Source organism: Acinonyx jubatus, chromosome X (genome assembly GCF_027475565.1).
Source record: "Acinonyx jubatus isolate Ajub_Pintada_27869175 chromosome X, VMU_Ajub_asm_v1.0, whole genome shotgun sequence".
NCBI classification, from domain to species: Eukaryota; Metazoa; Chordata; class Mammalia; order Carnivora; family Felidae; genus Acinonyx; species Acinonyx jubatus.
In genome coordinates, this window is record NC_069389.1 from 44134774 (window position 1) to 44151543 (window position 16770).

A 16770-nucleotide genomic window follows, 5' to 3' on the forward strand; every position below is an offset into this window, starting at 1 on the left:
CCTGTCTGATAATTCAAACAGCTCTGTCATATTTGAATCTAATGCTTCCTTTGTCTTTTCAGAATTTTTCTTCTTGCTTTTTGGCGTGCGTTCTAATTTTTTGTTGAAAGCTGGACGTGAAGTATTAGGTAATAGGAACTGAGATAGATTGGTCTCTAGTGTCAATCTTGCTAGCAGCTGGGCTTTGTTTAAAGTTTCTTTTAGTATTAGGTGCCAGAGGTTCCATATTCTTCTTGGATCCTTCATTTTGTTTCCTTTCCTGAGTTTGGGCTTCCTTAGAGAGTCTTTGTCTTGCAGCTCATTCAGCTATAACCCACTGTTAATACACTTAAACCCTGTTGGTGTGGTGGTATGGGATGGGATAAAAGGGAGTGTTTTATAATATTCCAATTAAGTCTCAGAGTTCTAGTGGGCCTGTGACATTTACAGGTATTTTTCTTGTGTAGTCCCCCTCTCTGTGCCCCTACCTTAGGTGAGATAGGAAAGCTAGAGGGGGCTGGAGTGAGAAGGATGTCCTTCCTACATGACTCTGGAACAAGACTCTGGTGGTCCTTTGTCCTGGGAAGTAGGCTTTTGTTATGGAAAAGGCTTTAGGCATACTTCATAAGGATATTCAAAAGGACTCTTTCCCTCTTCCTGCCAGGGCCACAAGGGTGTCTTTTTTGGATCTGCACTGTGAGAACCTGGTGAGATTCCTGGAAATAAAGCCCGTGAAAGTGTGTCTGCCCCTAAGACTAGCACTCCTGAGAGTTTCTCACTTTCACTCTAGTCCACATTCAGCCTCCAGCAGCTTGTCAAAATTATCAGTTAGGTGTCCCTACAAGTTTATAGTTCTAGTGGCTTCTGTTTCAGGTAAGCATATCTCATTTGTGACTCTGGATTTACCTATCCCTCATGATTTCAGGACGGTGGTTTGTTCTGAAACCTCATTTCCCTGTTGGGTCCAAGAAAAGTCATTGATATTTAGTTTGTTTAGCTTTTTGTTGTTTTAGTACTTCTTTTCAAGGCTGTTCTTCACATTGATTGTGTTGAGAAGAAAAGCAGAGACGAAACAAGGAGTCAGTAGATATTGTGGATTCTTGAAAACCAGAGAAACCTAGGCCCTGTATTTCAGGGGTGGGAAGAAACCCTAGGTAGGTTTGCCAAGATCTTCTAGCAATGTGGCCTAGTGCTTCACTTCCTGGGTAAGGCCAGGAGAGATCAAGACTACAAAATAAAAATAGTTGTGTGGTGTCTATAAGGATTTTGAGCTTTAGGCCTCCCCGCATAGTCTCTCTCAGCTCAGGGTATCATAGGAGTATAAGAATATGTTAGACAAAGACAACATCACAGAGATAAACAGTCCCCAGCATATGATAGGAGCTGCAGAATATTTCCCATGTATACGAATGGTATATGACACTCTCAGAGAGTAAGACCCCAAGAGGGTTTTGTAGTAATGAATGATGCTTAACTCAACAGCTACCTGGTTGGACAGACATTGGTAAACCAGAGATGACATGAATGCCAGAATGGATATAATATACTCAACAGTTATCACCCATTCTGATGTTTTGACACTAAGGTCCCATAACTTAAGACACAACCCCAAAGAAAGGGTCGTAAGGAGAACTCCATACTGCTGAAGATTGAGTTTTAACCACTCAATGGATTGGGAAGTTGAAATAGAATTTATAAATTGAGTTACAGAGAAAAACAAAACATATTTCCTGTATACCTGAATTCATCAGATAATATCCATACCTGATGAACGACCAGCAGCAGAGAGTACGTGATAAATGCTGAGTATTCCAAACAAATATATCTATTCAAAACATGGGACACATGGCTCTTACTAATTGAAAACCACAGTGGTCTTACCTCAAGGCAAGAGTGACATCATGTGAGAAATGACTTCTGGCACTTTGATGGGTATCAGATATAAAGAGAACTGGGTATTTGAGGAGAAAAAAGAGGAACTCCTTACATTCAACATTCTTCTCTCTGCAGAATGAAATCTGCCACTAATGAGGTGTCATTCCACATCATTTCTTTTTCTTATCTCTGTCCCTCTTATTCAAACACTTCTCTTTTCTCCCTTATTGTTTATTTCCGCTACTCCCTTCTTCCTCATTTTCTTCCTTCTCCTTTCTTATGTTCCTTTCTTCATCTACTTATTAACCTCTCTATTTCCTTCCACCTCCCTCTCATGCTCTTCCATCCTATGTCTCTTCTTCCTTCTACATTCTACTTCCTTATTCTCTTTCCTCCTACTTTTTCTATTTCAACTTAATATCTATTCTTTGTCTACTCTCTTATTTCTCCATATCTTCATTATTCCATTTACTTGCAACTGCTATTTTCATTCATCTTTTCTCTTATCCCTGTTTTCTTCTTTCCTTCTTCCATCTATTCCTCTTCCTCCCCTCTTTTCAACTTTTCTTTCTCCATTTCTTCCTCTTTTCATGCTCCCTTCTAACAATATGATTGTAGAATAGAGTGGAATTAAAGTATACTTAAAATGGTAGAGTCAACAGGAGTAGGTGATAGATTAGATTTGTGAATGAGGCAGAGGAAACATTATGAATAACTAAGTAAAATATAAAGAGAAACTACTAAATAAGATTTTTAAAACTACTTGTAAAAAAGCAATAAACATTCTTAATGGTGAAATGGTAATCATTTCAGGAAAAAGGAAAGGATGTTCCTTATTGAGATTATTACCCAAAATTGTTCCTTGTGTTTTAGCAAATCATATAAGACAATAAGTGCTGTATATATTGTAAAATAAGAGATCAAGTTATCTTTCTTACAGTGTGATTGTACATTAGAAATTCCAATAGTTGTACTTTTCTAAAAACACCAGAATTGAGGACTTCTACTTCCAGCAGGAAGGGGTAAATGGCATAGATGTACTTTCCCCTGGGCATTATATATAAACCAAACACAAGAAGACCTTGAAAGTTATAGATAAGATGGCATACTCTCCAGGGAACTTGCATTCCAAGGAATAACTTGGTGGTGAGTTCCCTGGGTTTTCTTTTGGCCTCATATAGCCCAGATCACCTCCTGAAGAAGCTTGCAAACTGGAAACACCAAAGGACATAGACCAAAAAAAAAAAAAAAAAAGAAAAGAAAACCTCAACATACCTCTGTTCTTTCCATATCTAAAAGACAAAGACAGCACAACAAGACAAAAACAAATTAGACAATAACTGCTCTACTCTAGCTAAATATTAGAGGGAGAACTGTGGCCCTATCCCTGCCAGCAAAATCCAATTTACAGACCCTATACTTCCACCCTTGCCAGCCTGTAATGGGGTCTCTAATCTTCTGACAGAGTGTCAGAGAAGGGCAAATGGGGAGTGGGAATAGCCCAGTGACCACAATGCCAGAAACCATGTGGGAAGCTTCGATCTCCATCCCTAAAGATGATAATGAGATGCTTCTGCCCCTAGCCAATGAAGTCATGTCAAAAAAAAAAAAAAAAGGCCTAGTGGAAAATCACCACCCAGCACTAAAAATGATAGACATTTACCATGTAATTAGGTACCCAGGTCTCTTGCAGTCAGGCTGATACTAGTAAAACTTTAATATGGAGCTGGAACTTAGCCCTCAATAACAAAGAGCCCCTTGCTCTCAGGTGTCAATGGAGGCTGAGTGGGAATGTGGACTTCCACCCACATGTGATAAAAGAGAAGATTTAAACAAAATTCAGATCCTCATAGCATACTATGCAAAATATCTAGGTTCAATTGAAAATGACTCGTTATATTAAGAACTATGATAATCACAACTTGAATGAGAAAAGACAGTCAATACACACCAACACCAAGAGGACACAAAAATTAGAATCATCTAAAAAGGATTTTAAATAGCCATCCTAAAAGTGTTTCAATGTGCAGTTTGAGCATTCTTAGAACTAAAGGAAAAATAGAAACTCTTTAACAAAGAAACAAAATCTTCCAGGGTGCCTGGGTGGCTCAGTCGGTTAAGCATCCGACTTCGGCTCAGGTCATGATCTCATGGTTCATGAATTTGAGCCCCGTGTCGGGCTCTGTGCTGACAGCTCAGAGCCTGGAGCCTGCTTTGGATTCTGTGTCACCCTCTCTCTCTGCCCCTCCACTACTCACGCTCTGTCTCTCTCTCTCTCTCAAAAATAAATAAAAATGTTTAATAATTTTAAAACAAAGGAAACAAAATCTTCCAAAGAAATAGAAGATATAATGAAGAATCAAAAAGAAATTTAAGAACTGAAAAATCCTGGGCGCCTGGGTGACTCAGTTAAATGTCTGACTTTGGCTCAGGTCGTGATCTCACTGCTCATGGGTTTGAGTGCCATATCAGTCTCTGTGCTCACAGCTCAGAGTCTGGAGCCTGCTTCAAATTCTGTGTCTCCCTCTGTCTCTGTTCCTCCCCCACTCATGCTTTCTTTCTCTCTCAAAAATAAATAAACATAAAAAAGAACTGAAAAATCCAATAAATGAACTTTTAAAAAACCTCAGTAGATTACTTCAACAGCAGAACAATATGATGTAAGAATGAATCAGTGAACTCTAAGATAGAGCACATTAATGGCTGCTAAGGGTTAAGGATAGTGGAGGGAAGGATGATGAGTGTGAGTGTAAAGGAGTAGTACAGGGAAATCTGTGGGGGTGGAATAGTTCTGTATCTTGACTGCTGTGGTGATTACTATAGAAACCTCCACATGTGATAGAATTAGACATGTATATCATACCAATGCCAATTTCTTGAATTTGATATTGTATTATAGTTATAACTGTGCCCATTGGGGAAAGTGGCTGAAGGGGTACTCTTTACTATCTTTGCAATTTCTTGTGAATCTATCATTATTTCAAAAAGTTAAAAAAAATAGAGTAGAATTGATAAAATAATTTGTTAAGAGCATCTGGCCCAGCCGTATTTCAAAAATCATGCCATGAGTATTAGCTGGTGGCTCTCATTACTGCTACCACTGACACTGGATACTAGATGCTGCCCTTGACCCTGCTACCAATGCCGCTCCTAGAAACTGGATTTTCTTGTGGCTACAGATATGGCATTGAATTCCATCATTGCATCTTTGAATCACTCCTTACAGACTAAGTGTTAGGTTGGAGTTGTGACTATTTATGCAGTAAAAGAATTGACTCCACAGGTGTGTGGGGTATACAAACCCTGGCATTCCAAAACAAAATTGTCTGTACATTCCAAATAAAGGTCTGGCTCTTGACAAGCTCCTGGGGGATAAACCTCTAAGTTTGTAATATCCTGCCTGATTAGACTTTTTGTTCACCTGGGGTTTGGGCCACACCAGATAGTTTACGTTAACAATGTAATTTATAGTGGGCCTTGGCCCTTGTGGTATTATATATTGGCTTGTGACCTTGTGGTACCTCTGCACAGGCTGGAGACTGAGTAACTAAGGTCAGCCACACAAGTGTCCCATGCCTACCTGACCCCCGCCCCCTTAAAATCCCAGCTCAGGCAAACTTCCCTGGTTGCCACATACCTCACTGGGAGATTTGAGCATGGGCCATACAACTCCACTGAGAAAAGACAACTGGAATCTTATGCCTGGTTTCTCATGGAGTCTTTCCTGTGCACTTTTTAGTTTTGTTGATTTAAAATCAGTATCCTTTCACTGTAATAAATAAATAAAAATTTCAAGACCCTACCACAGTGGTAAATCCTACACCACGTTCTCTTGGCTGTTGAGAGAATGTGAAAAAGTGAATATCTGGCCTTTATGTCGAACTGTTATGTAATATAAATTATATACATAGTATTTCCTTACTAAAATGTGAAAAAATAATTGAAATATATCTAGTCCTAAGGGTTTTCAATAAGCATCTGTAAGGCTGTATAAAGAAGTCCAAAAAATAAGACAGACAATACAAAATAAATAGGTAAAAGACTTGCACAGTTACTTTACAAAAGAAATCTAATCAGTCCACTAATATATGAATATGTGTTTCACTGCTTACATGAGAAGTGTAAATTAAAACCAGAGGAGATACCAATAAAATACACATCACATTGGCAAAAAGTTGGAAAAGTCTTCATATTACCAAGCACTGTAGAGTATGCCAGTCTTTCTCCCGGGCATCTGGTCACAGGAATGAAAAACATTAAACATAAAATACAAGAATATATGTAACAAATATCTAATTGCAATGTTTGTATGTATGTGCCCCTGAAACCTGAAACTAGAATGACCATCAATGGGGAAATGGTTGACTACATTGGAGTACATCCCTGTCATGGAATATTATGCAGCAATGTAAAAGAATGAATTTGGTAGATTAGCATTAACTAATAAAATAACTCTGATGCATTTAAAGTGTATAGGATCTTAATTTTGTAAAACAGTAAAAAATGACTTTTTGACCATGGAAAAATATAAAAATGGCTGTTAAAATGTATGTTTAGCAGATGAAGGTAGAGGTGAAAGGAATGGGAGGCAATAAGCAAAAGAATGCAATTTAAAACATTTATAGCATACATATAATCCCATTTATGTAAATATATACGCATGGAGTGTTACATGAAAAGGTAGCATCAAAATCTTAATAGCAGTTATCTCAGGGTGGTGCCATTGGGAGTGATGTTTACTTAATTTCTAAAATATTTGAGTAATGTTTAAATTTTTAATGACAAATATGCATTATTTGTATAATGAGGAAAAGTAAGTGAATTCATCACAGGAAAGAAAAAAAAATGCCTCTCAGGTTTCTTGCTTGAGCAACAGGGTGGATGGTGGGATTTATTCATTCATTAACAAACATTTTTTAGCATACAAAATATACCAGTTATCATTGTAGATACAGGGGATACAGCAATGAATAAAACAAAAATTCATCTCCCTAAAAGGCTTTTATTCTAATTGGGGGAGTGGCATGACTAAAGGAGAAACACATTGTGTTTGAGGAAGAGGATATATGCAAAGGAATCAGTTTGAGACCTGTTCAATTTGAAAATATTAAGGGTTATCCAATTGCAGAAGTGAGGCAGACAGTTGGATTATGGATCTAGAATTCATAGGCCAAGTCAAGACTGGAGATACAGATACAGAAGCAGATAGCATTCAAAATGGTGTTTCAGACCTTCTTTCCTGAGTCTGATCACGTACCACTGCAGACACTTTACAGAGGAAGTGCTGAGAAAAAACAGGCAGCTGACAGGGGAGGTTGCTATGCAACAGATGAGGAAAGTCATCCAGCCAGGCAGAATTGATGTTGGCCTTTGGGGACCAAATGCTGCCATCCTTTCTAGCATTAGCTTTCTTTCATATGCAGACTCCTGGCTGGAGCTGATGCCAGAACAAATGTGAAATGTACAAAGATCTGCCTTGGATTTTTGGAAAGTTATCAGTTCAATTTGAGTCATTTCACATCTGTATATGATTTTCTGACTCTCCATTCATCTGGAAGCATAGCAGCATGTGTGTCCTTGGGTCGGACTCCAGTCAGTGCTATTTGTGCTTCCCATTTTGCATGTTGAGAAGCTGGCTCAGAGAAGTGGAATGACCTGAGCAGGCTCACACAGCTATGGATAGAATGGCACAGCAGTCCATCCCAGGAATTGAGGACCCAAGCCTGGAAAGAACCAGGGTAAACATTTACTCTGAATCCAGGCTTGCCATGGGTCAGGCACACAAATGCCTGATTGTCCTGGCCGCTCCAGTGGGCACCAGCAAGGCCTCATGGGCAGTGTGTTTGTGCCACTCACAGGGAGAGGCCTGACAGAGTAGGGAGTGAATCCTGAAGAACAATCCCCACACCTGGATGGAACCACATAGAGGGGGTGGGGACTAAGGGCCTCTACCTGTGTTCTGTGTGCAGAGCATGAGCTTAAGTCTTGGAGAACACAAACCTTGCTTCTTTGGGGCAGGTGTTGACAGGGCAGGGAGTGTGTGTGTGTGTGTGTGTGTGTGTGTGAAAGAGAGAGAGAGAGAGAAATCTGTCACTCAACCTGAAGAGGGGAGGGTGCCTCAGTTCCCAGGCCAAAACTAGTGGAACGTGGGTTTTGGAGTCAAGAAGGCCCTGGCCCGCGTTTTACATTTTCTGTTTATTGGCTCTATAGCCTTGTCTAGTTTATACAGTGTATCTGTGCTTTAGCTTCCTGACCTATAAAATAGGGATGCTGACACCCACCTCCCAGGGCTGCTGTGAGAAGACAAGCCCCAGCACAGACTGTGCTGTGATGTTGAAGCTGTGCCCTTCCCTCCCCATCTCACTAGCACACAAGATAAGCGCATGGTTGGAGCTGCACAAAGTGCTGGAAAGAATCCAATGTTTAGGAGTCTGGGATCTGTTGAGGGGGATCATATAGATTTGTGTGTCAGGTGCAGACTTGTTCTATCTCCAACAGTGTATTCTCTCTGTCTGTTCCTTTTCCTGGGTCCCAAAGTAGGTAAGCTTAGCAGGAGCCTAGCACTTGTTGCAGTTAGAGACCCCACACAGACACCTCCTTAACAGTGACCTAAGTGGTGCTAGGCAAGGGGGTGGCGATGCATGCCGACCCGACGGGAGGGGCCATAAATGGGAAGGGATAGAATGGAGACGCATTGCGGAAAAGGTTGGGGGCCGGTGTGGGGCAAGGGGTGGGACCTAAAGGCGCCGCGCATCTGTTTGGGGGAGGGGATATTGAGGAAAGAGGTGGGACCCTGGTATACTGTCGACCTGGTTGGTGGTGGGGTGGTGTGTTGGCAAAGGGGCGGGATTGCTTGCCACTGCACATGCGCATTGTGATGTTCAGGACGAAGCTTTTGTTGGGGAAGCGGGCGGGACTTTTATTTGCTCGGTCAGTTCTTGCGCATGCGCACAACTATCTGAGGCGGTGGGTGGTATATTAGGCGGAGAGGCGGGGTCTTCTTAGCTGCCGCGCTGGCATTTTCTCCTGGACAAGGAGAGGGTGCGGCTGCCGAGAGCCGATCACTGCAATCCCGATCCTCTGAGTCGTGAAGAAGGGAGGCAACGAGGGGGTTGGGGTTGGGGCCTGAGGCAAGGTGAGAATTAGCCCCCAGACAGGGCATCTGCCCCCTGGTGCGGGCCCCCCATTTTTCATTTCGATCCCTTTACCCCGGATTCTGATTCCCTTTCCACTCCCCGAACCCCGATTCACACCCCTTACCCGACCCTCCTTTACTCAGAACCTCTGTTTGCTCTCCGAACCCCTCCCATCGTTAAAAATCTCCACAGATTTCTCGACCTCAATCTGTACTGTCATACGATTCCTCCTGATTCGAAACCTCCATTCAATTTTACCATATGCGAGTCCTAACCCATTCCCCTTGGATTCAGAACTGTTACTGGTTTTCCGAACCCTGATTTGAAGCTTCTTTCCGGCAGTAGCTTCTCAGGATTCAGAACCACCATCCTGACACCCATTCACTTTTCCCACCCCGATCCAGCCCGTTCCCCTCACATTCAGCGCCTCATTCACCCCCACAGTCAACCCCCAGACACCCCCCCCCCCAGTTCGGTCCTTCGTATTTGTCCTCTGTAGTATAACGCCCAGCTCCCCCCCTCCCCCCCCCCCCCCCCCCCCCCCGCCCAGGCTCTGCTCTTGCCAGAGGGACAGGAGCCATGGCTCAGAAAATGGACTGTGGTGCGGGCCTCCTCGGCTTCCAGGTGAGATCTCCACTCCCCACCCCACCATTTCCCTAGCCGACAGTTCCCTGGGGCCCCTTTGGCTGGATCTGATTTTTACCTCTTCGTGCCTAGACTCCGTCGTCTTTCAAATTCCCATGGTTTATTGAGGGGGGAGGGGCATCCCTTTTTCAGCCCTCAGTCCCTGCTTAGAGAAAGGGGAGACCCTGTTAGTAGTCAGGGCAATCTGCCCAGAGAATGCGGGTTGGGTAAGGAACCATTTTTTTTCCACAGTCCTGACGCTTGTAGAGCAGTCTGCCACCCCCTCCCCCAACCTCCTGACGCCACCCTCCGTCTGTCTTGCTTTACCCATCCCTGCGACCGACCCCCCTTATTCTCCTCAACTCCTGGAGGCGGCACCCTTGCTCTGCCTCACCTCTTGTCCTGAGCTGCCGCACACCGCATTGCTCTGCTGTAACCTCCTCCATCACCCCCCACCGCCCCCTTCATTCCATTTCGACCCCACTCCTCATTCTGCCCCACCCCTCATTTAGTCCGTGCCCCACTCCATCCCTGCCACACGTTTTGTTACCACTCCGCCTCCCATCGCCCCTTGCTGATGGTCTGGATCTGTGCCTCCCCCTTTTTGCACCATCCTCCTGCCTGCACCTCCCCTGCATTGCTCCCCCTACCCTCCCGCTTCAAATTTAATTTTTCCCCCTGTATTTGCAGGCTGAGGCCTCCGTAGAAGACAGCACCTTGCTTATGCAGACCCTGATGGAGGCCATCCAGATTTCAGAGGCTCCACCTACCAACCAGGCCACAGCAGCTGGGCCGAATGCTAGTCCCCAGAGTTCACAGCCCCCAACAGCCAGTGAAATGGCTGACATTCAGGTTTTAGCGGCTGCCGCTAGGCCCAAAACAGCCTTTAAGGCTCAGAATGCCACCACAAAAGGCCCAAATGGTGCCTATGATTTCTCTCAGGCTCTTAATGCCAAGGACATGCCCAATGCACCGACTAAGGCAGCCTTTAAGTCCCAGAATGCTGCTCCTAAGGGCCCAAATGCTGCCTATGATTTTTCCCAGGCAGCAACCACCAGTGAGTTAACTGCTAACAAGTCTGAGATGGCCTTTAAGGCCCAGAGTGCCACTACTAAAGTGGGCCAAAATACCACCTACAGTTTCTCTCAGTCTCTCAGTGCCAGTGAGGTGGCCAACACTCAGCCTAAGACAGCCTTTAAGGCTTGGAATGACACCACTAAGGCCCCAGTGGTTGATACCCAGATCCAGAATATTAACCAAGCCAAGATGGCCACTTCCCAGACTGAAGTAGAGACCAACCCAGGTATCCCTGAATCTGATGGTGCAGCTGCACAGACATCAGCAGATGGTTCCCAGGCTCAGAATCTGGAGTCCAGAACTATAATTCGGGGCAAGAGGACCCGCAAGGTGAGATCCCTCCTAGCTCCACTTTGCTTTGGGCTCTCTCCTTTCTTCTCTGAGGTTGTTCATTTGTTCTAAACAAAACAAAACATATGTATATAATGGCCTGTATTCAGCTAGGTTGTAGGGGATAACAAGATAAATGTGATCATTTCTGCTCTCTGAATATCCACAGACTGATAGGGAGATGAGACATGGACACATAATATATGCACCCCGCATGCAATTCAGCTTAACACTTTTCATAGTAGCCACCATGTGTTAGGGTTGAGCTGGGCACATTCACACAGGTTATCTCATTAAATCTTCAAGATAATACCAGGTAGGGATCATAGTCTCAGTTTTACAGAGAAGGAAACTAAGTCCCAGAGAGGTGAAGTGACTTGAGTGATTTGTCCAGGGTGGTACAAGCAGAGCCAGTGGTGGACATAGGAAGAGGAGAAGCCTCAGGCCCCACCCTTGGGTTGCTCCTGGCCTGGTTCAGAGATGAAACTCCTGCCTGGAAGACAGTGAAAGACAAGCCCAGGACTCAGGGTGACCATTGGCTAGTGGGTCAGGCTGTCACTACAGGTGAGGGTTTTAGGAGGCCTTCCTGGAATAGATAGGGTGAGGCCACAGAAACAGCTGGTGACCCTGGACTTTCCTTCTCTCTGATGATGCAGATTAATAACTTGAATGTGGATGAGAACAGCAGTGGGGATCAGAGACGGGCCCCACTGACTGCAGGGACATGGAGGTCTGCACCGGTTCCAGTTACCACTCAGAACCCACCTGGCGCACCCCCCAATGTGCTCTGGCAGACCCCATTGGCCTGGCAGAACCCTTCAGGCTGGCAAAACCAGCCAGCCCGGCAGACCCCACCAGCACGTCAGAGCCCCCCAGCTAGGCAGACCCCACCAGCCTGGCAAAACCCAGTTGCTTGGCAGAACCCGGTGATCTGGCCGAACCCAGTGATCTGGCAGAACCCAGTGATCTGGCCAAACCCCATTGTCTGGCCTGGTCCGGTTGTCTGGCCGAACCCACTAGCCTGGCAGAATCCACCTGGGTGGCAGACCCCACCTGGATGGCAGACCCCACCAGGTTGGCAGGGTCCTCCAGATTGGCAAGGCCCTCCTGACTGGCCGCTACCACCCGACTGGCCTCTACCACCTGATTGGCCACTTCCCACTGACTGGCCACTCCCACCTGACTGGATCCCCACGGATTGGCCAGTCCCACCTGACTGGCAGAACCTACGACCCTCACCAAACCTGCGACCCTCTCCCAACTCACGTGCCTCACAGAACCTGGGTGCCTCACAGCCCCGAGATGTGGCCCTTCTTCAGGAAAGAGTAAGAACTATTATCCCTAGTCACTTTTCCCTCTCTTCCTCTTGTCTTTGTCATCCATCTGTAATGTAATCAAGTTTTCTATAAATATCTTAGTAACTTTAATGATTTCCTTTTCCCCTCCCAGGCAAATAAGTTGGTCAAGTACCTGATGCTTAAAGATTATACCAAGGTGCCCATCAAGCGCTCAGGTAGGCACCCAGTGCCCTCCCCCGGCACCCTGCCCTTCCCCTCACCGCATGCTCTGTGGACATCCCTTTGCTTATAGTCCCCTTCCCTTGAATCCCCTCTTTCCATGGCTGATTCTTCTTGTTTCATCCTTGAGGGCCCTGATGATTTTCCCTTTGGTAGGGCTGGCAAAGGGGTTGTAGCTCTGTGGCGCCTGCTCAGCTCAGGTACTCTCTTCTCCTACAGAAATGTTGAGGGATATCATCCGTGAATACACTGATGTTTATCCAGAAATCATTGAACGTGCATGCTTTGTCCTGGAGAAGGTGAGAAGGCAGCCCTGAGGAATAGGAATAATGAGGGAAGGTCTTGATATCAAAGATTCATGGGATTCCTACTGGGCATTTAGGGCTGAAGTATCACAGGGAGGTGAGCAAGTGAGTATGGGTAGCTTATGCTAGATTTTGTAATTTCATAGTCTGTTTTCTTGTCCCTGTAGAAATTTGGGATTCAGCTGAAGGAGATTGACAAAGAAGAACACCTGTATATTCTCATCAGTACCCCGGAGTCCTTGGCTGGCATACTGGGAACGTAAGATGGGAAGGGAGATGGAACATTGCCTTTATCAGTGCTTTTTTTCTGGGAGTGTCAAGTAGGTCAGGGTCCAAGATTCAGGGTCACATACCAGGTCATGGTCAGAACTGGGGTAGAATTATCCCCTTGCTGAGGAATGCTGGGTAAGCTATATGGTTAAGCTACCTGGGGTGTCTCATACAGATGGCTGCTGAAAATATAACTTTCTGTACTCTGTTAGGACCAAAGACACACCCAAGCTGGGTCTCCTCTTGGTGATATTGGGCGTCATCTTCATGAATGGCAACCGTGCCAGTGAAGGTGAGTGGCTGGATCTGCAGCTGGGGGTTGGCTACAGCCTGATTTTCATGCTCATTTTCCGTCCCTTGTCTCCCCTTGCCTCCCATTGCAGCTGTCCTCTGGGAGGCACTACGCAAGATGGGACTGCGTCCTGGGTATGATTGGGCTCTCTCATCTCTTGCCTGTTTATATCATCCTTTGGCAACAGAGGATGGTCCCAGGATTGCATCAGCCTAGTGGTCTAGGGGCATTGGTTTGGGGAGGTACAGAGCCCAAGGATGTGACCTGGGTGGATGGGGAAATTGTCCTGAACTCTATGCTTCTTCTCTCATCTCTGACCTCTGTTTTTGAAAGCTCTTTTCTTTTCTTTGGGCAATCTCATAGTCTCTGATTATGGGTTTCTTTTTTATATTATCAGGGTGAGACATCCTCTCCTTGGAGATCTGAGGAAACTTCTTACTTACGAGTTTGTAAAGCAAAAGTAAGTGATGTCTAAGGGCCTTTGTTTGGTCCTCATGAGTTCTGTGTGCTGGTCAGCCTCAGACAGTCCTTCCTGTGCTCATTTCTTACACTATACCTATACATATACATAGAAAAACACACATGTACTTGGAAGTGTTGATTGAGTGGACTGCTCATGGTTGGATTTTTCTGCAGTATAATTATCTTGCATGTGAAACCTGTCCAGTATACCCACAGTAGACATTTCCAAGGCTGAGGTTTACACCCCACTGTAATCATTGCAATGGTCCAACTATGACTTAATAACAATATTACAAGAATGTGGAGCTAGAGCTGTGATGGAAAAGGTGAGATTAAGCATTGTCCTTTCTATGACCCTATATAAGCCACCCTGAAGTTCTAGGTGATTACTTAATGTAGAAGCACTGGTACAGGAATTTGAAGGTCTGACTATTAGAATATAATTATGCTAGGTTTAGGAATGAGTCTGGGGGAACTTGCTACCTGAAATTGGGGGTGTCAAAATATAGTATCATTCATTGTTGGACTACCATTCTTGCCCGGGTGGAAACAAAGACCTTTCTGCTCTAAGGTACCTGGATTACAGACGAGTGCCCAACAGCAACCCTCCTGAGTATGAGTTCCTCTGGGGCCTCCGTTCCTACCACGAAACTAGCAAGATGAAAGTGCTGAGATTCATTGCAGAGGTAATAGAGGAATTGCTCTAGAGCTGATAGGTCAAGGGATGAGGTATGACTGGCTGGGAAGGGTCCAGAGCAGGAATGAGACCTTAGATATCACACATGGTAGTGCTGCATTACTGGTGGCATTTATTGTCGTTGTTATGTAAACGGCAGCACAAAGTAGGGCACTGAATAAATAGTAGGTACTTCATAAATATTAACTCATAAAATTAGGGATTTTTTAATTTATTTTCTGTTCCTCATCTCAGGTTCAAAAGAGAGATCCTCGTGACTGGACTGCACAGTTCATGGAGGCTGCAGATGAGGCGTTGGATGCTCTAGACGCTGCTGCAGCTGAGGCTGAGGCCCGGGCTGAGGCGAGAACCCGCATGGGGATTGGAGATGAGGCCGTATCTGGGCCCTGGAGCTGGGATGACATTGAGTTTGAGCTGCTGACCTGGGATGAGGAAGGAGATTTTGGCGATCCCTGGTCTAGAATCCCATTTACCTTCTGGGCCAGATACCACCAGAATGCCCGCTCCAGATTTCCTCAGACCTTCGCTGGCCCCATTATTGGCCCTAGTGGTACAGCCAGTGCCAACTTCGCTGCCAACTTTGGTGCCATTGGTTTCTTCTGGGTTGAGTGAGATGTTGGGTAGGTATATCACTTTGTATTGGGCAGTTAGGGTCATTGGTAGATACAGGATCCATGGGAATGTATTTATGTATACCATCTGGGAGTCTTAGGAAACCCATGGTGGGAAGATGAAGAAAGTATAGGGAAACACTATTTGGTGTTTATATTACTATTTGATATATATCATTGATTTTATTTTTTTTCTTTCTTATGTCCACAGATATTGCTAATCAGTTGCAATAGTCTTTCCCCTGAGTGAGGCTGAAGCCTCAGATTCCTTCTAAACACAGCTATCTAGAGAGCCACATCCTGTTGACTGAAAGTGGCATGCAAGATAAATTTATTTGCTGTTCCTTGTCTGTTGCTTTTATCCCCCTTGTGTGCTGTCAAGTTTTGGTATCAGAAATAAACATTGAAACTGCAAAATGAATGAGATGTGCTCTGTTTTTCCCATGTTTGAGGAGTGATCAACTTGTTTATATGGGAGAGATAGGGCCTCAGTGCTAGCCTCAGGGGCAGATTAGCTTTCAACTGATAAAAATATGGGTAGACCCTGCTTATGGATTAGGAAACAAAGGAGGGAGTAATGAACACAGTGTTAATCAAGAACTACTATGGTCTACTTTATAAGTAATACTTAAGTGAATTATATGTGATAGACATGCTGCTAGGTGTCCTGGGGTGACATTAAAAGAGATGAAATAATGGGAGAGGGTATAGGTGGTCAGACAGTTGCAATTAAGAAGACAAAAGAGGTAGAACTCCAGGTAATGACAAGGTCCAGAGAGGGTGGTTGAAGGGGAGGGAAAATAACTGTTCCTGGAGATGATGTTCCTGGGATTCCAGGTTGTTGGTTGTATTAACCATGTGGAAAGTGAAATAGCTCCAGGATGGGGGCAGGAGTAGGAGCAGAGAACACTGTGATCCAGGTACCTGAGTTCTCCTATGTGAGTAGGAAGATATCATACCCTTAGCCACATTGCCTATAAAGAGGTGGATTCATAAGGCACCCCCTCCTCATCTCTGGATATGCTTCCCAGGAACCTGTCCCTCTAGAAAGTCCTCCCAGCCTCCCATATCCAAAGGATCAGGGCCTCATCACAGAGACAAGTTCTTATGGATAATAATGGAGGCCTCACATTGGCCTCTTCTCCCCTCCTGCAGGGAGAAAGAGGAAACTTTGTTGCTTAGAGAATAAGAATTGAGAAAGACAAGGCCTTGTGAGAGCTAGCCTTCCTTTTGGTGTGACTGTGAACAAGAACCTGGCTTGAGCTGCTGAGGTCTTTGCTGGAAGCAGAGCTCTCAGGGTGAAACTAGGCCTCGGCCATAACTTCCTCAGAGGCCTGGTGGTACCTACACATGTGGGCAAGGGCAGAAACAGGAGCTATCAGGGTAGAAAACAAGAGCAAAGGCAATTTAGCCTCCTGGGAAGGGCTCAGTAGTGGGTAGGGACAGTGTCCAGGGCTTCCTCAGGTTCTCTGGAGATGTCCACATTCTGGGGAGAGCCCAGGATTAATAGGAAGGAGCCAACACTATGGAGACCCAGCCCCTCCCCTGCCTCTTGTCCTCACTGCCAGGCTCCACTCAGCCAGGCCTGGATCCTG

At 45.0% G+C, this 16770-nt stretch overlaps 1 protein-coding gene across 4 annotated transcripts in view; it reads left to right on the plus strand.

The window, feature by feature from the left end:
* MAGED1 (MAGE family member D1) overlaps positions 1-15596 on the plus strand; it is a 60857-nt gene extending 45261 nt beyond the window's left edge. Inside the window, exons 1-13 of one of the 4 annotated variants that reach the window (XM_053202333.1) lie at positions 8829-8989; positions 9541-9614; positions 10305-11021; positions 11678-12346; positions 12471-12534; positions 12758-12837; positions 13011-13102; positions 13326-13405; positions 13497-13539; positions 13803-13865; positions 14439-14553; positions 14799-15184; positions 15387-15596. In XM_053202333.1, coding sequence (XP_053058308.1) covers positions 9570-9614; positions 10305-11021; positions 11678-12346; positions 12471-12534; positions 12758-12837; positions 13011-13102; positions 13326-13405; positions 13497-13539; positions 13803-13865; positions 14439-14553; positions 14799-15176 — 2346 coding nt within the window. In that variant the 5' untranslated portion in view covers positions 8829-8989; positions 9541-9569 and the 3' untranslated portion in view covers positions 15177-15184; positions 15387-15596. Of the gene's footprint in view, positions 1-8828; positions 8990-9540; positions 9615-10304; positions 11022-11677; positions 12347-12470; positions 12535-12757; positions 12838-13010; positions 13103-13325; positions 13406-13496; positions 13540-13802; positions 13866-14438; positions 14554-14798; positions 15185-15386 lie in introns of those variants that run through there. The other 3 variants (XM_053202334.1, XM_027053136.2, XM_027053137.2) reach the window with 3 other exon arrangements.
* The last annotated feature ends 1174 nt before the right edge of the window (positions 15597-16770 follow it).